At 33.7% G+C, this 22,557-nt stretch overlaps 3 protein-coding genes and 2 pseudogenes across 3 annotated transcripts; all 5 read right to left on the minus strand.

Annotated features, from left to right (window-relative positions):
- Nucleotides 1–5,324: 5,324 nt before the first annotated feature.
- On the minus strand, nucleotides 5,325–7,177 carry LOC125823119 (histone-lysine N-methyltransferase, H3 lysine-9 specific SUVH6-like). Its single transcript, XM_049502544.1, is given in 2 exon segments — nucleotides 5,325–5,611; nucleotides 5,614–7,177. Coding segments are annotated over 2 exon segments (1,851 nt in total).
- Nucleotides 7,178–10,093: 2,916 nt separating this feature from the next.
- LOC125823174 (F-box protein CPR1-like) lies at nucleotides 10,094–11,806 on the minus strand (annotated as a pseudogene).
- A 15-nt stretch (nucleotides 11,807–11,821) lies between these two features.
- On the minus strand, nucleotides 11,822–12,590 carry LOC125823120 (F-box/kelch-repeat protein At3g06240-like; annotated as a pseudogene).
- Nucleotides 12,591–16,708: 4,118 nt separating this feature from the next.
- On the minus strand, nucleotides 16,709–17,155 carry LOC125823121 (uncharacterized mitochondrial protein AtMg00860-like). Its single transcript, XM_049502545.1, has one exon. It carries the CDS (start codon nucleotides 17,153–17,155, stop codon nucleotides 16,709–16,711), a length of 447 nt encoding a protein of 148 aa, XP_049358502.1.
- Nucleotides 17,156–17,555: 400 nt separating this feature from the next.
- Nucleotides 17,556–20,271, minus strand: LOC125823160 (histone-lysine N-methyltransferase, H3 lysine-9 specific SUVH6-like). Its single transcript, XM_049502582.1, has 2 exons — nucleotides 20,125–20,271; nucleotides 17,556–20,031 (listed from the first exon to the last, which is right to left on the minus strand). The coding sequence occupies exons 1-2, from the start codon at nucleotides 20,269–20,271 to the stop codon at nucleotides 17,617–17,619; spliced, it is 2,562 nt and encodes an 853-aa protein (XP_049358539.1). The 3' UTR covers nucleotides 17,556–17,616.
- Nucleotides 20,272–22,557: the final 2,286 nt, after the last annotated feature.

A 22,557-nucleotide genomic window follows, 5' to 3' on the forward strand; every position in this document is an offset into this window, starting at 1 on the left:
TTGCATTGACCATGATTTATGACTTATGTATTCTAACTCTTTTATCTCATGTTTAGTTTGGTCAATTGCATGTCATAAATGAAATTTCCCTTTTAGCAGATTAGAATGTTTTATGCATGGCTTGAGTTTAACAACACCATACTCACATCAAGTATGACCCCTTTTTACCCACATTGGATACATGATTTATGGAGACTTGAGTTATTATGAACTCGTCCCCATATCGGTGCTCAAACCTATTCCCAAAATATACTCAGATCATATGCATAAACATTGATGGTATATCTAGATACCATACTGCTCATACATTGATGGCATACTCGATTGTCATACTAATCATGTTTTAGAAAACTCTTTTCTCAAAACTCATCTTTATTTTCTCAAAACTCAGTTTAATAACTCAAGTGTTGGCTTTAAAAAAATGCTTTTTAAAATTTATAACTCAAATCACAGGGTTCATGTGGAATTATGAACATGAACGACTCAACTTACGGATCTTAATAGAAATAAATAACCTCAGTACTCAGAACTCAAGACTCAACAATACTATTCATCTCTAGACTGCACAACTCATAAGGTTCATGCAGAATTATGGACATGAACAACTCAACTCAAGGACTTCATGGGTAACATATAATAGTCCTATGATTAGGAATATAATCTCAAAGGGATTTTAAATTCAATACTCAAGACTTAGAACTTGAAGATACTACTCCTCTCAAAGAAACTCAACTTATGAAGTTCATGCGGAATTTATGGGCATGAACGACTCGACTCGAGGGTCTCCATAACAATATGAAACTCATGTATACGACTCTTCTTATTCTCATACTTACTTCCTCAAAACTTAGCTCAATTGACAGTTGATCTCAAAGGATTCACAATTGAACTCAAAGACTTTCTTGAACTCTACTCTAAACTCTTTCTTGAATTTGAATTATGAATTCAAGAGTTATGATTCATGATATGAAGGATCTCAATAACAATATAAGAATTCGATAATTAGGAATAGAACTTTTAAAAGAAACATGAACTCAAGAACTCAAAATCAACTTTTCTCAACAATACTCAAATCTAGGGGTTGAATCCTAGATTTCTCTTTTACTGATTTGAAAGTAGATGTAGGGCGTGAGGAAGAACTAGTATAACACTATGATAGCCTAACATACCTGGAAGAACAAGTTTCTTTAAGAATCTTGAAGAAGAACTTGATTAGAAGCCTTGAAACCCTAGTTTGAAGGTTAACGATCAAGAAAACCTTTCTTGAGATTCTTGAATTACTTTCTTGAAATCTCTATGGCCAAAAATTATGATTTTCATTAGTGATTCATAATTGTATGGAGGAATTTGAGTTGAAAAAAATGGAATTCTTGGAAAAAGACTTACCTTGAAGAAGAATCTTGAAAAAGATTGAAAGAATCTTGAATGTAGTCTTCTACTTTGATTTTTTTTACTTAGAGTTTTGCCCTAGGGTTTGAGAGAGAAGAGAATGATGGATTAAAAGATGAAAAACTGATTGTTTTGAGCCTTTTATTAGTCAAGAAATTCGTTTAGGGTTTTCTTGGAGGTAAAAAACTAAAAACAACACGTTTTAATGTTTTTCCGTCGGCTAATTCGTAACAACACTATATAGGCTACTAAAATAGTCATAACTTTTTACTCAAAAATTGGATTGACGCGAAATTGGTGGAGTTGGAAATTAGATTCAAATACCTTTAATTTCATAGGTTTTAACTTACGTAACTCTTTATATTCTAAGAGATATGGTCGTTTGAAGTTGACCCAAGTAAAATCTTACATCAAAACTTAATCGATAAGGAAATCTTGAATTTCTTGTACGAACGCTTGAAACTTTGAACTTTTTCTCCTCTTGAATCTTCTCTCTAAAACCATAAACGCTTTTGGGGATGAATGAAACCGATTCTAATCAGTTTATACCCTTAATTAGGTGAAATTCTCGTTTAGAATAAGTGGGGGTAAGGAAAACACTAAAATACCCCTCCTATTTTTGGGTAACTTTCCTTAAATGGACAACCTGACTTAAAAAGGGCATATCTCCCTCATACGAACTCGTTAGCAAACTCTGTGGCGTTGAAAAGATAATTCAAAGACCTTTCATTAGATATCTAGTAGCCCACATAATTCATCATGTACTAAGAGTTATGATCGTTTTAAGTTGACCCAAAACTCATAACTTAAGCATAACTTGCAAAATTTTAGATTTTGCTATTTCCAATTTAGTTCTTTTTTTGGAACTCAAGGTGCTACTTCTAGAGACCTTAACACTCAAGAAATTTTAAATTTCTCGGTAAAATCCTACTCACAAAAAAGGATGGTTCGAGTCTTTGCTCAAAAAATTTCTTGGGTATACAGACAGTCAGGGTTATCTATTTCGTGGTTGGAGGTTGCTGTGAGATATTTCTTAGCTTTAGTGAGTCCTCTTGCTTCGAGGACGGACTTTCATTGTTGTTGTTCCTTTTCATGTATTTCTCTTTTGGAAATGAATTAGGGGCTAAGCTCAATTTCATTCTATTGTATTAGATGGCTATGATGAGACAAGTGTATTAGACTTCCTCTTTGCTTTTATAAAATGTTTTGGACTTGATTATTCTTATTGTTCTATTTCTTATGTTATGACAGCTAAGTGGCTCGTATGGAGTCCTTCGGGTTTCTATATGCCATATTACATCTAGGGGGTACCCCTGGGTCGTGACAACCACAATGTTAAGGCATCTTTTCGTAAATTCAGGACAACTTTTTGTGTCACTTTATATCTTTTCTCATCTTAATATTCATATGTGTATTCAGATTCATATATCTAAATAAAATGCTCAACTATGCATTCAGTTTCAAACTTCTTAATCTTATCAAAAAACAAATGAGGCCTTAATGGGTCTGAATATATTTCGATGATTAAGATTTATAACAAAGTCGAAACATCATTAAATGTCTAGTCAAAGATTTCTATAAAGATAACAGTTCATTGATTCCATCTATTTACCGCTACCACCTTCGCCCACTATTCGCAACTACCGTCGTAGTCCCCCAGCATTATCAACTACCACTATCAAAAACCACCATCATTTGCCACATTACTACAATAAGTTGTCACCACCACAAGTAACCATTACAATCAATCACTATTACTACAACAACCATCAATCACTACCATCAATTGTCATTATGTATCGTCAATCATTGTCATTAGTCACCACCACTATTTGCTATAACTTTGATCTATCACAACTATTTGATGTCACTACCAACTACCACCATCAACCATTACTATTAAGCATCCTCACAACTAATTACTACTCACACCACCACCATTAGCCAACATCATTCCCAATCGGCACCCACAATCGTCATCATTAGCCATCTCCTCCACCAACAACCATATAAATGATGTTAATTATTTTGTATTCAATTTTTTTACAACATTTTAATATTTAGATGTGTATTCAAATTCAAATATCTAAATATTAATACATATCTCAATATTCGAATTCTAACGTTCTAACCTTAATAAAATTAAATGAGACCTAGTTAAGCCTTGATAAGCCAAAAGCAAGAGGACGAATAAATTTTAACTCCCATGTGTGGTTAATTATACAATCATCTAAGTCATTCTACTATTTCTCTCAAGACCAAAAAAGCCATAAAAGGTAGGACATCAATCGCAATACAAGTTACGCGAGATCAAAGTTTGCACAATTAAACTAAATGGAATATCAATGGATCAAAAGGTTGAACATGAAAAGTGCACATAGATTATAAAATCATACTTCAAATATCAAGTGCAGATGAATAGTTTTACATGAGTAGTGATACGCCCAAACTACAACTCCCGAAAGAAGTATAAACGGTCGTCGTCGAATAAAGAACCTAAGCTTTAGGTTAGGATCGATCTCACAAGGAATATGATTTAGACTTAGGCTAACTTACGATTATCTACGTTCAATCAAACTATTTCTTAAAAAAAAAAAAGGAAAAAAGGGGGATTTGTAAACAAAATAGATGTTTGTTAATTTATATCAATAAGTAACAACTAAACAGGATTGACATTTTGAATATCAATATGAGATAAAAACTAGGGCATAGGTGTTCCCCACAAGATCTTAACGCAATATTCCTAATAATAGTAACTCTATCCTAGTGTTAACATGTAAGGTTGATAAGTTAGGTATCCCTAAGTGATTGGTCCTCCAAGTAGGGAATTTCACCACGCAACTTGGTCCGTCTACGGGTGTATGCTTTACCAACACTTACCCTTAACCCCAGATTAGCCTTCGCACTATTAGGGTTAGGCTATTAGATAGCGGCTAAACACATCTAAATATCCATTGTTTAATATCTTTCTCATTCGTTACCTCCTTGGTCCGGCAAGTAAGAATGAGACGAGTTCTAATGTTGTGCACCACTAGAAAGCATTCTAAACGAAAGGATTAACAATAGATGCATCAACACTATTTTAGAATTACTTAATTATAGTCATACATTGTTAATTACTCATGGTTCACACAACCCTAGTTGTGGATTTAGCTACTCATGTTTGAGAATTTACAATTCATGTTAGGGTTAATGAGATAACTAATGAACTGACAATTAGAATAGATGGATACTGTAATCTTGAATTGAAAAATCAAACGCAAATATCATAAACAAAGCTTTGAGAATTAATTGTCGAAAATGTTTGCAAAATAATCCTCAAAATAGAAACAAAATATCCCAAAAAGTCTAACAACCAAAAACGAAAAATACAACTTATATTTATAGAAACTAAATCCTAGGAAAAGAAAATATAGGAAAAATCCGGTCTGAGCAGTTTCAATCGACGGCAGCAAACAACGGACCATGGATCAGCCAACGGTCCGTGAGTCTCCTCAGTGGTTCAGCAGTAGGACAAAATTTTTAGTCTTCAATCGACAGTCATCACCTACGGTCCATAGGTCTATGCACGATCCGTCCTGTCTCTCCGTTGTTCAAGTACTGGAGCTCCTCTTCTCTGATTTAATTGACGATTAGCATCCACGATCCGTCAGTCAGACTACGATCCGTCATTTGCATCTATGGTTCCACACTTTGGTCAGACTTCCTTGAACAATTGACCCACGGCTCCCACCTACGGCTCATGAGTGAGCTCGTAGGTTGCCAAATTCCTCCTGGTTCAACTACATTCAACTTCAACTGCTTCAAACCGATTTCCTGTAAAATTAGGGTAAAAACCATCATATCTAATAACAAAAATGCCTAAGACGCACAAAAACTTCAAGTATAATGCATCAAAAATACCATACACTCACGGTACATCAAGTAGTAATTTACTACATTCTCCCGCTGCATTTATGAGAGCCACATTTACCCTTCTCTCTCTTCAAATTGCCATTTGTATCATGAACACGAACAATTCGGTGGTTGTAGTGATAAGTAAGCTCCTCTAATGGATAAATACTTTTGGAAGCGAAAAACATTATGTGAGGTACTCTTTTATCACCATGGTCATATATGACATTTTGAGCACAAAGGTTTGGTGAGCAACTATGATTGATAAATCTACCAACATTCCCATATATTGCGGCATCAATAGTAAATCCATCTTCATCCTTCCTTTAAAAGAATTTGACTCGACTTTACTACTTACAACCTTTCTTTTGGGGATATATTCATTATAGTTGCCAACATCAAAGAAGTACTCATCATAATCCATTCTAATTTTGGCTTCCTTATGATCAAGCAATTCTCCGATATATTCACAAATAAAACTTCCGGGTGAAATATAATCTGATGACCTCAAACCCCATCCTTTCGATTTGGTTTTGAAAACCTCGAAATGGTACCGAAGACCATGTTGGCTAACCCTATTTTTGCAAGATGGAGGACATTTGCAATATGGACCACACTCATGAACAAGAGGTTTTGCTCTAAGAATAGAGCTTTTTGGGTTGAATGGAAACTTGCCTCCGTTCTTAGAAGCACAAGAGCACTGATCAAAAGTCGAGCATCTACTTGTGCAACTGCAACCTTGAGGCCTAATGATATAATACCAATCAGGATACTGCATGTTAGTAATGTATGTGAAAGGTGGGGATCTCTCATCATCTATTTCATTGATAGTGGGAATTGGTATATTTTCCTTCCCTTGCGACACATCATACTCCATAATAAACTTTGTCTGCATAGTAGATTTTGGTGCCTTGTTAACAGTTTCACAAATATGATTGACATTGACTAACTGAGTAAGTTCTTGTTGGCCAAGATTCCTCTGCAGTTCAAACTTGAAAACGTATTTTCCAGTTGGACCTCTTTCTCGCCAACACTTAGTTACAGTGTACAACCCATAGTAAATGTATTTTCCATCGATCTTTTCACTATTAACTCTTGGACGACCATAAATAACCCTCACAGAATATCCCAAATCCATTGAGTTCTTCAAGGCAAGATTATCCCTTTTAAGCTTCTGATCTTCCACTCTCGCATTAACAGATACTCTAGGATTCCCTCCTTGACCTATATAAATGAACTTTTGAGAAGATATGGTCTCATTCTCGTATAGACCAGAATCAACAATGCAAGTTGCAACATTTTTTCTATTAATATACACATAATCGATACCCCTAAAAATTTCGTGATGTAGTCCAACCATAGCAAGTTCTACCTTGAACCGGAATTGATCACCAATTTCAACTCCAGGAACATGGCCAAAGGCCCACTCAGAATTTACCCACTTTCCTTCTTTTCTCAAAATCATTGCAGCCTTTATGTTGATATGTCTTCCTTGTTTTTCTGCATTCTTTTCTCGCAAAAGCTTAGTATATTCATCAGCAAAACGTTTGAGAGTCTCTCTAACTTGTTTTCGTTTCTGAATATGGTCATATTCAAAAATAGCGGGAAATTTAGATTCATTTATAATACGTCCACCGTTTGAAAACCATTCACATCTTGAATAAACTGATGAAATTTTGGGAACATTCAACTTATGTTTAATCAAGACATCATGTTGTTGAACAGTGTTTCCATTGTTGTGACGAACGGATGGATGACAATTTTCAGGAAAATTGTTGGTGACATGAACTCTCATGCGCTTACATACTGATAGAGATCTAGTATCAATCATCTGATGAAGTTTCTTCTTCTGTAACTTCTTTGAGGTACTTGTTTCTACCGGTACAAATGACATCTACAAGTAGGCACAACATAAATTCATCCTATAAATCCAGTATAATTGCAAACAATTTTACAAAAACACAAACACATTACACGATTATTAACACTAACACGACAAGGCGTTATGAATGTTTGAATCAAACTGGAAAAAAAATGTTATATCAAAGCAAAAAAAAGACGCATCATGAAACAAAAAGAATACGACCTAACAAGCAAAGAAGAAGAGTAGTGAAACTCATACTAGGGCTAAAGGAGAGCAAAATTCTGAAATCGTTTGAATTGGGGGGGGGGGGGGGGGGGGGATTAGTGTCATAGAAAGAGGTCGAACTAGAAACAGTTAACACTCCGCATTAAACTTATGGTCCTTATAATTAAACTTTTGCCGCAAAATAGTCCTTCAACAGAGGAACAATTTTCTCTAATGGAAGAAGAAAAGGGGTTGATGTGGTTTGACGAATTTAAAATAAATCTTCGAAATGACATTATTTCTCAGCATGTCTTAGAAGTGTTTCTCAAAGGTCTCACCAGGGAAAATCCACTATAGTTACAGATTGGGGAAAAGCTCAAGGCGTTATTTTTATTTTTAAAAAAGTATGTATGTAAAAATAATTTATTTAGAATGCACAAAAAAACAAAAAGAATTGTTGATTAAAGTTTATAAACTAAAAATTCTTGACTTTATTTTTTACCTTAACCTGAGACGGGTCCAAACAAAGTCATTTAAGCATATGAAACAATTGTAGGAAAACAGAAGGATTAACATTAAACGACATGAGAGAAATAAAACTAAACAACTTCAAAACACCAAGAAAAGAAATAACTTACTTTTAAGTATAAATCCAAGTGTTGACTTCTTAAGATCCAATTTTTTTCTCAAACCAAAAGATCCCAAAAATATTAGAGGAAGATGGAACAAGGGTATACCAATAGCATAATACCAAGCTTCTATTTAAACTAAAAATAGTGAAAGTGAAATTAGGTATGCAATTGATTTTTATTCAGATTGTGTTTCCTTACATTAATAAGTTTCCAAGTAAGTCAAGTATAAAATTGGAGAAAAAAAAAAGTCAACTATAAAATTAGACATAATAAAAGTGAAGGCTAAATTAGGTGTGCAATTGATTTTTATTCAAATTAAATTTTTTTTTACATTAATAAGTTTCCATATCAAACAAGATAAGTCAAATACAAAATTAGAAAAATAGTAAAAGTGAAGGCTAAATTAGATATGCAATTGATTTTTATTCACATTAGATATCCTTAACTTAATAAATTTCCATATCAAACAAGATAAGTCAAATATAAAATTAGACATAATGAAAGTGAAGACTAAATTAGATATGCAATTGATTTTTTATTCAAATTGAGCTTCTTTAAATAAATAATTTTCCATATCTAACTATGTAAGTTAATTACAAAAAAGTGAAGATAAAATCAGATTTGCAATTATATTGACTATTATTCAAATTGTATTCTTTACATCAACAAGTTTTCATATCAAACAAGGTAATTCATATACAATTGTACCTTTTCCTAATTAATGTATCATTTAAAATACATTAATTTTAATAAAATATTATTTTTAAAGATTTTTATGTAATTGTTTTCTTTTAAAACCATTTAACTAATATAAAGTGAAAAAAAAAACATTTTTTTCTTTTTAATCTCCTTTTATCAATTAAAATAGAGTTACATTTTATATTTTCTTAACTAATATATGTCTTATATATAATATCATATTAATTGCATCATTATTTCTCATTTATATAATTATTAAAATATATTAGTAAAATAGAAAATATATTTATTTCTTAATCATTATTACAATTTGCCAATATATTCCTTAATTTTGAAGTTAATATGAAAAAATGGTCAGCAATAACTTCATTGATGATATTTTAAAGATATTTGGTAATGTGGAGCAATTTAATAAACTATATCGTTTTATGCATTAATCATTATAATTATTGTATCTTAACTTTAAAATCAATAATTAATAAGTGTTTATCATCCTTCGATTTCGAATATATTGAGAAATATTTTTTTTCTTTTTTATTAGAATATTTTTATCGTTATCTAAATAAAAATAAATGATGAATTACATACATAAAAATTAACGATGGTTACAATATTTTTATTAGGAAAAAGAATGTATTAGAAAAAGGACATTTCTTTACCAAAAATAATAATAGGACATTTTTGGAACAAGCATTTTGACAATTTTCCGTATAATTTATCATAGTTAAGTAATTTAATGAAGTAAAATACATCTACTCCTCTGTTCACTTTTGGCTATCCATTATTTCAAAAATATATTTTTCACTTTTACATGTTATTTTTAACATATGAAGAAAACCAATTATTTTTTCTATATCTTATCCTTATTATTAATTGCTTATTTCTCAAATCATTTTTTAAGACCCAAATGTGACAAGTAAAAATGAACCGAGACAATATCTATATCTATCTATATTACTTTAAAAGCATAAATATCCTTAGAAGTACCAAATAAGTCATAATTTGTTCCTTTTATATATATTTATCATTAATTAATGTTGCACACGTGCAAACCAAGTTCACTTAACTAGTTCTTGAAAAATCATGAAGATCATTAGAAATGTTGATTAAATCTTTTTCTTTCATTAAACGACTTTACAATAGACAACTATTATTTACTATTTTCCTTAAATAATTGTCATTTAATTATTATCTTAATATTTAAAAGTTTGAAATTAATTGAAGTTATATGACATTCTTATTAATTAGATAAATATAACATTTATTTTAACATAAATTGTTTTAGAGTTTGCTTCACATATCTTTAACTGTATCGATCTTTGGAGCTCGATGGCCCTTTACTGTCAGCTTATTTCATATTATATAAGAATGTGAAGCAAACTCTAAAATATCTCTACTACATTAAGTAGTCAATTCTATTTATGGGAAGATTCAAAATGTAGTTCTAACCCATCTCAAAATACAAAAGTAATACAGGGGAAGGAGAAGATTTTTGACCTTGTTCATGACCCGTTCAAGCTACAACGAAGTAAGAGTACCTTCGATGAACATTCAGAGCTCGGAAAAGCCATTCTTCACAGTTTTGATTCAAGCAGTCGGCAGTGAGAAACTTTCACTTCCTGAAATCTCAATAATACACAACAGTTAATAAAGAACTACATTGATACATCACATGACATAATAAAATAGCTTATATGTAGAAGGCACGGCAAGAAGTATGCAATCGTCTTTCAAGTTACTGTGTAGTAACCGTAGGAGAAGTAGTATGGCCAATGCAGCTATCATTCACCATATCCAAAATATCAATTCCTTTACCCGGAATTTGTTGTGAGTCTCACATGATGTAACCAGTTTCCATTGCAAAGAGGACTTTTATTTGCTTGCTCTGTTTATATCATATTCTGGTTTTTCCTTGGCTCTGCCGAGGCAAGTTAATTAGGGGTCACCACGAATAGCTACTTTCTTCATTCCGAAGATCAAGAACCTCATAATCGATTGACTTTACAGAAAAATCATAAACAATAAAAGCAAGTAACTTCAAAACATGGAAATGTGGATCAAACACGACGCACATGCTCAAGATATGGCTTTGTGAATCCATAATTTCACGAATTTGATGGTGCATTTCGGGATTTCTTATGCGGTATCTCATATTACAGGAAAAAGGGAAATGACTGGCCTATTAGCATACTCCAATAGCAAATAGACAAGCTTTGTTTCCCTAACAACTGCATTTGGGACATGATAACAATAAGCCACAAGCACAACTTATGACAATCCACGTTTCCAGAAAATGTTCTCCGAAAATGACTTCTCTAGTGGAAGCAGAGAATACAAGTTCTAAGTGTCATTCCACATTGATTGTGTCCTCACAATCCTCCAACACATCTCATCTTCATCCACACGCCCATCACCCTACCAGCCCTTACATTTTAAATACCTACTACACCCTTAGTTTGATGTAGAAGACAATTATTGCTTAATAGAAGTAGAGCATGAAGGGAAAATGACTAACGATATCCTCGAGCAATATGGTTTAAAGACACCCTTTACATATGCATTGTTTATATTTGAGATAACAAACAAAATTCAATAGAATGTGACGGAAATGCAAAAAGTGCAACTCTTCCAAGTCATTTGTTGATTAATTGTTGTTCACCTGAGTTTTTCCAGCCTTCCTTTTTGTTGCATTCTTTCTCCCTTCTGCAGATAAAGGACAAACTAGGCTTTCAACGTAGATTTCCGCCAGACGCCAACCGTCAAAGTTAAAGTTAATAACCTTTGAATATCTGAAAGAGTCATCCTTTGGATTATATGTCATGACGTTACTTTTTTGATCAAGTGAAGTAGAATATGTCATGACTTTACTAGATCCAAAATTTCTCCTTCATTTGATATGAAAGAGGGTGGAAACAGCATATAATCATAATCCACAAAAGGATCATCTGGATACTCAATAGTTAACATCTTTGTCCATGATTCTTTAATCCCATACACCTTCATAACCCAAGCATCTACATGACTAACCATATTATCACAAAAGATAGAAAAATCACTTCCAAACACTCCAAGACTCAAAGAAAAATGTCCTATTCCATAGTTGGGCTGCTCCACCTTTCCCCATTTCTCATCAGTCATATCAATAGAAATGATGTTCCCGTCTTTATACATATTAAACAAATCAGGGGCATGAGTAATCCAATAAAGTTTCCCATTCACAAACTTGCCCGATATTTTTAGTAGCTTCTTAATTGGACATTCATCAACACATTTCCAAGAATCACTGTGTAAACTATATATTTGACCTCAACTTGATCCCGACTGCTATATTTCAAAAAAATAGCCACTACCTTATAATCATCGTGGAATTCATCATATCCAAAACCATATAAAGGACAGCAATCTTTCTTCATTAATGTAGGTTTGGAATTTGGCAATTTTTTGTACTTCCTAATTGATGGATTCCATAGAACCAATTCATATTCATCAATGGCAAGACAAACCAATCCATTGACAGAACCTACAATCGCAAAATGACTGTGCAATTTCTTGTATGGATAATCCAAGTCAAATGCCTCAGTTACAGACTCATAAAGTAAGGAACTAAGAGTAAAATCTTTAAGAGTATACTCATAAAGACCATTCGTAGCTGCACGAAAATTCATCGTAAGCAAATGGTGAGTGTAATCCTTGTTGTTACTAGTGGATATGCTGAGATGGGTGTTGATAAATTCAGGGCTAGAGATCAAAGCAAGCCAAGATTTCGAAACAGACCTGAATTTCAAAATCGATTTCACTGGTACCCTTGAGAGGATTTCAGTGATGAGTTCTGCTGGCAACACAGGGATTGTCGTCAAGACTGAATTTTTTATTGAAGTTGAAGGTAATTGAGAATGATTTGTGGGTTTTTTTCAGATCTGGGGGTATATGGAAGGCTACATATTGCTTGAATTCCATTTGAGTAGCAGAAATTTGAACCTCTCAGTTTTCGCTATGAACGAGTAAAAAACCTTGTGTTGGTGCTTTGAGAATTTTCCCCAAACTATTAATGCTGCTACTCCGTTTCAATTTACCTACTATCATGTGAGCAAGACTAATTTTAACGGCTCGTTTGGTGCGATGGACAAGTAATAATTAATTTTGGAAATATTTTTAAATTGGGCTTATTTTATATTAATTGATTTTTTTTTATCTTTGATTGGACTAAAATTTTGAGATATTTTATTATAGATAAATTATTTCAGAATTGTAATGTTATTTTTATGAGGTTTTATGAGGGTTGATAAACAACAACTTACTAAGTAAGGTCTAAAAAGACTAGAGTGCATGTATACTTTATCACTATCTCATAGATATAGAGAGGTTATTTCCTAAAAATAAAAATTAATTAACAATCTTAAAATAATTGATTCCGAAATAATTAATCTCAAGATAACTTGTACCAAACAAACCCCAAGAGATATTGTATCTAACTAGGGATGGCAATGGGGCGGGGTGGATGCGGGATGGGGTGGGTTGAAGTGGGTTTTTAAAAGCCAATGTGGGGCGGGTTGCGGGTATATGTGATTTCATGTGGGTTTAAACTTAATTTTAATATTTTACATGTTATAAGAGCTATAGAACGGTATTTATTAAGATGATTTCTTTAAAGTTACTAAAATATTCAAGATAGTAAATGAAAATGGTTCAGTAAAAAAATAATTCAATTTCTTACATATTTCCCAATTGACTTCTAAAAAATAAAATTTTAATTCACTATCCTATTAAATTAATACAACTTAATGAAAAAATGAATTTATTTTTATGAATTTTATTTTTAGTTTCAAACTTAAATAGAAAAAGAAGATATTAAAATAAATCGGGGCGGGTTCATGCGGAGCGGGTTGAAAATGAAAAAAAAAATGTTATACGGGGCGTATTAAAAATTTTACGGGTTAAGCTCAACCCGCTCCGCTCCGCCCCACCCTTCCACGTACCGTTCCATTGCCATCCCTTTATCTAACTACGTAATACCAACAAGGCCGAAAATTTGCTATTTATTTTGTCTCAATTCACAAGACACAACTTCTTTTAGTTGATCCGGAAAAGAATGATAATTATGTTGTAATTTAATTATAAAATTCATTTTGTCAAAATAACTATTTCATTTTTTGGACTAGAGTCACTAATATTAAACTTACATTGATCCGTATTCACTCAATTATTTGGATACAAATGAGAATTAAAAAAGATAATTTAGAGATATTCTTTCAGATTTCGCTTTATAACATTTATTGTTGGTGTAATATACCACAAATATAATAAATTATATTTGAAAATAAAAAGAACAAAAATAAATAAATAAGACTGAGACGTGGATATCTCGCTCTCTTTAAGAAGATTTAAGTGCAATACGGCATAATCTTTACCAATTCAAGACCATTTATGTATTTTGCCTAAAGTTTTTAAGTAAATTTTTTGATTGAATTTTGCTAAGTATTATTCTGAATTTTCATTTCAAAATTTAGTTTCAAGTACAAATTTTCACTAGAAAAATAGTCAAATTTGGTGGTGGAACCAACTTGGTATATTCTTTATAGTGACAAGGAATGTGAAGCAGAGATATCATGTTGCAATGATGAGATATTCCGAAACAATGAATTACATATCGAATCATTGATCCAATCTGCATCTACTGTAAGGTTCTTGCAACCTGATATATCCAAGCATAGAAGAGCACCAAGTTGAACTATGCTTCGAGGCAAATACTCCAAATTATTTCCAATGAGATTCAACTCTTTCAAAGAGGATAAGCATCCAATGTCTTCCGGAAGTCCTCCATCTAATATATTGCAGCAATTGAGTTTCAAAATATTCAAGTTTGGCATCCCCATGAAACTTGGCAACTCTTTCAGCCTGTTGCAACATGATAAGGGATTCCACGTAGATTCAGATATTTAAGAGATTCCGCATTAACAATCATACAAACTTAACTCAATGAGTTTTCTGCAACAGACCGGGGAATGGTGAATCTCTTCAAGACTCATACATTCATCTAGATACAAATACTCCAAATTTGGCATACCCCTGAAATCTGGTATTTTCTTCAGGCTTTGGGAGCCACTTGTCGCAGAGACGGTAATTGCTGCTATTCAAACACATAGGAAAGAAAAAGGGTAATTTGCCAAGATTGAAAGTGCAATTTGTAGAGGTTAAAAACCTCTGCTTTTTATATATAGTAATAATAGAATAACATTTCAAATATTATAAAATATTGCTGGCTGCTGCTTCTGTTGGAATATCCTGTTGTTACGTTCCAGCGATAAGCAAGTGTTATGCTACTTTTGCCCAATGTACCTCATCTGTCCAGTTCATACTGCCTCTCCTAACCCCTTGTCAAGTTAGTACACTATTTCAAACTTTTGTAGCATATAAACACTAGAAAAACAGATGATCTAGATCCTCATTCACCAGCTGACATAGAGAACATGTAGGGGACTGGATTATACCCGGCCATTTCGCCAATCTATCTTTAGTTGCATGCCTTCCATTCACTGCGAGATACAGAATGAATATCCATTTAGGAGCTCCAATATTTGTCCACGCCAGTGATCTCCATGCAAATAGATTCTGCTAATAGAGTACTTTTCCATGCCACTTGTACATGTTTAGAAGCCTCCAAAATCCTTTGGACAACCCATGAAGCTTGTTTAGCTTGTATATTCCACACTTCATTCTGCCCATAGTAGCTATGAATCCAAGCAACCCATAACCTGTCTTTTTTCTGGCATTTATTCCAGAACAACTTTTCAATAGCAGCCTTGTTCCATGTATATATGTCAAGTAGATTCATTCCTCCACTTGCTTTGGGGCAACACAGCTTGTCCATGCAATCAGAATTTTTCTTGAGGTCTCAATGTTACCAGTCCGTAGAAATCTTCTATACATAGTCTCCACTCAATGAATGATCTTCTTGGGAAGGGCAAATATCTGGGACCAAACCATTTGGATTGCATACAGTACACTTTTAATGAGTTGAGCTCTTCCTGCATATGATAAAAATTTAGTTGTCCAGCTTGTAATCCTACTTCGCATCTTGCCTAGAAGTGGCTTGCATTGTGATATGAAAAGCCTTTTAGTAGTCAAAGGAACTCCAAGATATCTAAATGGCAGATCCCCCTAAACAAATTGCAATTCCTTTAATATCTCCTCTTGTATCTGTTGGTTGACTCCACCAAAGTATACATTGCTCTTAATATATGTTTGCACCCAGGCGAGAAGCACTGAAGAACATCATAAAACATTGACCAAGATACTTTACTGATTTTTAAGTCACCCCTGCAGAACATCAATAAGTCATCAGACAAAGCTCAATTGCACTATCATCTGATTTTTGCATCTAGGATGATAATGGAAATCGGGATTTGTCTACAAGGTCTTCAAAATTCTTGTCAAATAGTCCATAACAATCATAAAAAGATAAGGGGACATTAGATTGTTGTACTATGCCCATTTATCTGAATGGAATAAGTATTTGTTGTAACACACTGCATTATCCATTTGACGACTTTGGCAGGTATCTTAAGTTCGGCCAGAATATGCTCCAGGAATGTCCACTCCAAAGAATCATATGCTTTCTTCATGTCAACTTTTACCATACATCCTCTGGAAATCCCTTTTCTTCCATATTCTTTTAAAACTTCTACCATACTTTTATAAGATAAACAAGGTCACATATTCCTAACCAACAACAATTACAACATCTACTCTGCAATAAGCCTGACCTGACAACAGCTAAGGTTAGTGCAGCCAACTCTATTGTAGGAAGTCGAGATATAGCATCAACAACTTTATTCTCCTTATCTTTCCTTTATTCAATAGTTAAATCAAATTGCATCAGTTTGGTAATCATTTTCAACTGGGATCCAATATGAAACTATTGTTCAAGCAGGAATTTTAAAACCTTTTGATCAGTTTTGACAATGAAGGGTTTACTTGTGAGATACTGGCCCCATCTAGATACAGACATTACCAAAACAAAAAGCTCTTATTCATAAACAGACATAACTTTATGGTGTAGAGAAAGGCCTTTGCTCAAGTAAGCAATAGGTTTCCCTTGCTGCATAATAGCAGCTCCTATGCCAACATCACAACTCAAGTTAAAGTTAAGAACAGCTAACACGGAAGCAGATATCAGCGCATCCTTCAAGTGCTGAAATGCCCTGGTAGCTCCTTCATTCCATTTAAAAGTTCCATCTTTACTTATATAACCTTGGATAAATCTTTTATAATATCCTGCAAGGCCAAGGAACCCTCTGATTTGCTTAAGGGTTGTAGGGATAGGCCATTTCTGAACTGTAAGAATCTTCTTTGAATCAGTAGCTACACCAGCAGCTAATACGTAGTGTCCCAGGTACTCAATACTGCTTGTGGAAAGGTGACATTTGGAGAGCCTGGCATACAAGCTGAAAAGTGATCCTGAAGTGATCCACATGAACCTCCTTAAGTGCTTTTAAAAACTGAAGGGAGCATTGTCAATCCAAAATGCATCACTATGACTATTAGTGGACGCATATTCTGTCAAGGGACCTGGTTCATTGACTATTAGTGGACGCATACATTGTATTACAAGTCTTGCAATCGTGTACAAATTTCACTACTTGATAGGAAAATAGATATTCGCATTTAAGATAAATGTTTCTTTCAAGGATTTTGGTCCAGCCTGGGTGATAAGTAAGCCTTGTTTCAGCAAGTCTAAAACTAAGAGGGCGAATAAGTAATAACTCCCTCATGTGGTTCTACAACCATTTAAGTTATTCTACATTCAAGACCAAACAAAAGTGTCATAAAGAATAGGATATTACGCATAATGAAATGTAAATGACAAGTGCAAAGATTATAAAAATTATACTTTAAACATCATGTCAAGAGGGATAGTATTACATGAGTAATTCTTTAGTACATTCTCCCCTCGCACTTCCGAGAGCCACATCTACAATTCTCTCTCTTCAGATTACAATTTTTATCATAAACATGGTCATAGTTGTAGTGATAAGTAAACTCCTCTAATGGAGCAATACTCTTAGAAGCGAAAAACATTATATGAGGTACTCTCCTATCACCATGGTAATACATGACATTTTGAGCATAAAGGTTTGGTGAGCAACTATGGTTGATAAATCTTCCAACATTCCCATATCGAACCGCATCAAGGGTAAAGCCATCTTCATCCTTCCTCCGCAAAGAATCTGACTCAACTTTAAGGTTATTATTACGCATAGGATTCCTTTTTGGGATTTCTTCATCATAGTTGCCAACATCAAACAAGTACTCATCATTATCTATTCTACTTTCAGCTTCCTTTACATCAAGCAACTCCCCAACATATTCACATATAAAACTTCCGGATGAGACATGATCTCGTGACCTCAAACCCCATCCTCTCGATTTGGTCTTGAAAACCTCCAAATGGTATCGAGGACCATGTTGGCTAACTCTATTTTTGCAAGAAGGTGGACATTTGCAAGATGGGCCACACTCATAAACAAGAGGTTGTGCTCTAACAATAGAGCCTCTTGTGTTGAATGGAATCTCACCTCCGTTCCTAGAAGCACAAGAGCATTGCTCAGAATCCGAGCATCCACTTGTGCAATTGCAACCTTGAGGCCTAGAGATGTAATACCAATCTGGATATTGTATGTTGGTAATGTAAGTAAATGATGGGAGTCTCTCATCATCTATTGCATTGACAACAGGGATTGGTATCTTCTCTTTTCCTTGGGAGACATCATAGTCCACAACAAACTCCGACTGCAAAATCGATTTTTTTGCCTTGTTGACACGAAATTGATTTACCTTGACTAACTTTGCTGGCCGTGACATTAGTTCACGAGCAAGTTTTGGTTGGCCAAGATTTCTTTTCAATTCAAACTTGAAAATGTATTTTCCAGTTGGAGCTATTTCTTCCCAACACTTGGTCACAGTGTAGAGCCCACTGTAAATGTATCTTATATCACTCTTTTCACCATTCACTCTTTTTCGACCACAAATAACCCTCACCGGACATCCCATGTCCATGGAGTTCTTCAAGGCAAGATTACCCCCTTTAAGCTTTTGATCTTCCACTCTCGCATTAACAGATACTTTTGGATTCCCGCCTTGACCTACATAAATGAATGTTTCAGAAGATATGGCCTCGTTATCGTACCGACCAGAATCAACAATGCTTGTTGCAACATATTTTCTGCCAATATTCACATAATTGATACCATTCATAAATTGGTGATGTAATCCGATCGTAACAAGTTCTGCCCTGAACCGGAATTGATCCCCAATTTCAATTCCAGGAACATGTCCAAAAGTCCACTCACAATTTACCCACTTTTTCTGATTTTTCAAAGTCATTGCTGCCTCTATATGGATATTTCTTTTGGATCGTCCTTCATGTTTCTCTGCTTTATCTTCTCGCAAAAGTTTAGTATATATGTCATCAAAAAGTTTCAGAGTCTCTCTAACTACTTTTACTTTATGAATATGTTCATATTCAGTTGACAATCCATGACCAGAAACACCACACATGACCACAGATTCATATTGATCCCAATCCTTATAGAAAAAATAATGGCCTTTGTTCATTTCATCGTGCTGCTCAGGACGTATCATGTCAGGCAATGGCTTGAAATCAACTGCATCTTCTAAAATATTTGAGCACTTGTGTAAGATCTCACCGTCCTTGCCACCTTTCTTCCACTCGGAGCATGTTAAAATGGAAATGTCATCATCATCTACCCAACTCCTGGACTCATCGTCAGAAACTTCTTCGTGGTGAACTCTCTGGCTTGTTTCCTTACTAGGTTCATTTCGAGCTTCGATTAGATTTTCTTGTGAAACAATAGCAGGCAATTCCGGTCCATTTTCAATAGGCTCATCTTTTATAAACCAATCACATGTATTTCTTGTATCAGTTGACGGCTTTTGGAGAGCCTGACTAGCCAATACTTCATGCTGTTGAGTAGATTCATCACACATAAGATTTTCTTCTTTCAATTTCAAAGGTTGGTTTCCATTAGTAGGTCGACATGAGGTATTTAAATGACTTGAACCACCAGCCTCTTTTGGACGCGCACCAGTTGCCTCAAAATTACTTGACTCAGCTGACTCAACCACATTTTTAGCTACTTCAGAACAACTTTTGCTATCAGCGTCAACAGAGCATTGAGTATCACTTCCATTCCTCTTTTGAGATACACAGGGGCCACACTTCTCAGGAAAACTCCTCATAGAGTCTACTTTTACACGCTTGGTATTGGATGGAAATTCCGGGTACATCTCTCTGGTTCCGTTGTTTTGACAAACAAATAGACCACAATTCTCAGGAAAACTCCTCGTAGTCTCGACTCTTACAGGCTTGGTAGTGGATGGAAATTCCGGGTTTATCTCTCTGGTTCCATTGTTTTGACAAACAAATGAACCACAATTTTCAGGAAAATTGCGGGTAGCATCAACTTTTAGGCGCTTAAATGTGGAGGGAGATTTAGTATCGACCATCAAATGAAGTTTCTTCTTGCCTAACATCTTTGGGGGACTCGTTGTTTCCACTAACACAGACATCTACAATCTACAATTTATAAAGTACGCACAACTTAATACCTTACTAGAAAAACTAATTTTACGTTACATGATTATTAACACTTAGCAAGACAAGGCATTATGAATATAGGAATCGAACAAAATAAAGAAGTTACAGCAAATGAAACACAGATTAGGGCTAAAAGAGAGCAGAAATTTTGGGGTGGAAAATGGCAGTTTCTAACTTTGAATTTGGAGGGAAATTAGTGCCATAGAAAGAGGCACGGATATTAATCTGGGAGACCGGTTTCAAGCTGGACTGGAACCGGTTCAGTTCAAGCAAAAATAGACTATGAATTTTATCGAAGCAATCTCATAAAATTAACCAACGATGTAAAGAAAAGAAAAATTACGCTTGGGAAATTAAACCAAAGAATTTCAAAACAACTTACTTGAATCAAAACAACTTACTTGAAGTTTTGGCTTGCTTTCATAAGATCAAAACGCTTTAGTATGGAACGGTATGCCAATAAGGTCCTATTTATACAATAAGGTCTGCAATTGATTCCTATTCAAATTGGGTTTTCTTAAAATTTAAACCAACAAAGTTACCATAATTACTGATCCTAATTTTGGTATAATTCTTAAGTCGCCCTAACTTTTTTTCCGCTACGCCCTTTTCATCTTTTATTTTTGGGATTAAAATTCACAAATCGCCCTTTCCTATTATACATGTTTGGTTTCGCAAGGAATACAAGTGCAATAAGTATAATAATGATTTGCTTCAACTAATTTGTTTATAACAGTCTATTTTTTCTTTCAAACAAATTTAAAAAAGAAACTTGCCTCGGATTTTATGAGAAAAACAGTTCAGTGCTCAAAGCATCTTATATTTATAAGACGTGTGATGTAGTCATGTAGACCATATACCCTAATGCAAGCATCATTAAATGCTTTCTATAGCTTGAACTCCATCATTTTAGCCAAATAAAAGTTGTTTCGTCAAAAATAATGAAGTACAAATTATGTTTTTCTTCTTTAAATACAATGGTTATTTATTTTAATTGTGTATTTTCTTATCATGACAAAATAATTGGGGGAAAAACAACTTAGAGTCTCATTTTTTTTAGTCTGATAAAAAAGTTTGACAAAAATAATGGAGTTGCATGCAATTGTGTATTTTTTTAAAAACATTATTTAGATATAATGACTATTTATTTTCGAATGTCGTCTCCTTTTTTTTTTGCCCCAAGTTTGTAAAAAAAAATGCACTTGATTGGAGCTCCTTTGTTTCTAGTGAAAAAAAAAAAGTTTTAGCATAAATAAGTTCTAATTGTATCCTTCTTATTATATCTTATATGCAGTGTTTTAAAACGTAGGGACATGAGACGAGACGTTTTATGCAACATGGGGTGAGGGGGTAAGCTTCGATTTATTATTAAGACAATAAGCAAAAGTAAAATTTTCAATAATTCTACCAATAAATTCAATAAATCACTAATAATATAGAAAAAATATTAAAATTATTCTTTGAGAAAGGTAACAACATAAAAAATGATATTAGCCGAGATAATTTGAATATATGTGTGATGCACCCTCCCTCCTTCTTTAATTAATTAATTTAATTTAAATACTTCGTAAAAACTGGTTTAACTCGACCCAAAATGTTTCACCTATCAATATAATTAATTTCTTTTTCTTTTTCTTTATATTTCCATTTCTCACTTTTTTCTCTTCATTTTTTCCTTCTCAAATTATGCAGGAAATTGAAGATTATTTGCTTAGTTTGCTTTATTTTACATTGAAAGTAAGTGTTTATGTTTACATTGCATTTTCATACGCAACTTCGGATCATTCTCATCGTTATAAATATGATTCAAGATTGTATTTGACATTATAAAAGTAGTTTCCCTCAAAACCTAATCACAAAAGATAACTTGATTTCTCAAATTTTAAAGAAATTAAACATTGAACAACTGGAAATTAACAAGAAGTTAGAATGTTCTTACCTTTTTGGGTAGATTTCGTTCAAGAGAGAAGATGATTTATTTTATAAAATCTTTAAGGGAAAAGGGTCAAAAATACCCCTCAACTTTATTTTATTGGTTGACTATGTCATTACCGTTAAAGTGAAGTTATTTTTACCCTTGCCATTACTAATTTCACCATATATACCCCTCATTTGACGAAAAGCCCCAAATCAACTTAAATTAACTTGAATCTTAAAAAACAACCCGTTACCCATTTTTAAACTCATGCCTGACCCTCTAACACTTAACCCAAGAGATGAACAAAGGAAAAATAGGGGAGGAAGAAGCAATAACTTCA

The sequence above is a fragment of the Solanum verrucosum genome, unplaced genomic scaffold, assembly GCF_900185275.1.
Source record: "Solanum verrucosum unplaced genomic scaffold, falcon-dt-bn FXZP01000199.1, whole genome shotgun sequence".
Taxonomy (NCBI): Eukaryota; Viridiplantae; Streptophyta; class Magnoliopsida; order Solanales; family Solanaceae; genus Solanum; species Solanum verrucosum.

Excerpts from the sequence above, each read along its gene's own strand:
- LOC125823121 (XM_049502545.1), bottom strand. The coding sequence starts at position 17,155 with ATGTGGATCACTTCAGGATCACTTTTCAGCTTGTATGCCAGGCTCTCC.
- LOC125823160 (XM_049502582.1), bottom strand. The coding sequence starts at position 20,271 with ATGTCTGTGTTAGTGGAAACAACGAGTCCCCCAAAGATGTTAGGCAAG. Across the intron at positions 20,032-20,124 it reads CTGAAAATTGTGGTTCATTT|AATTGTGGTCTATTTGTTTG; the intron begins GTTTGTCAAAAC and ends AGTTTTCCTGAG.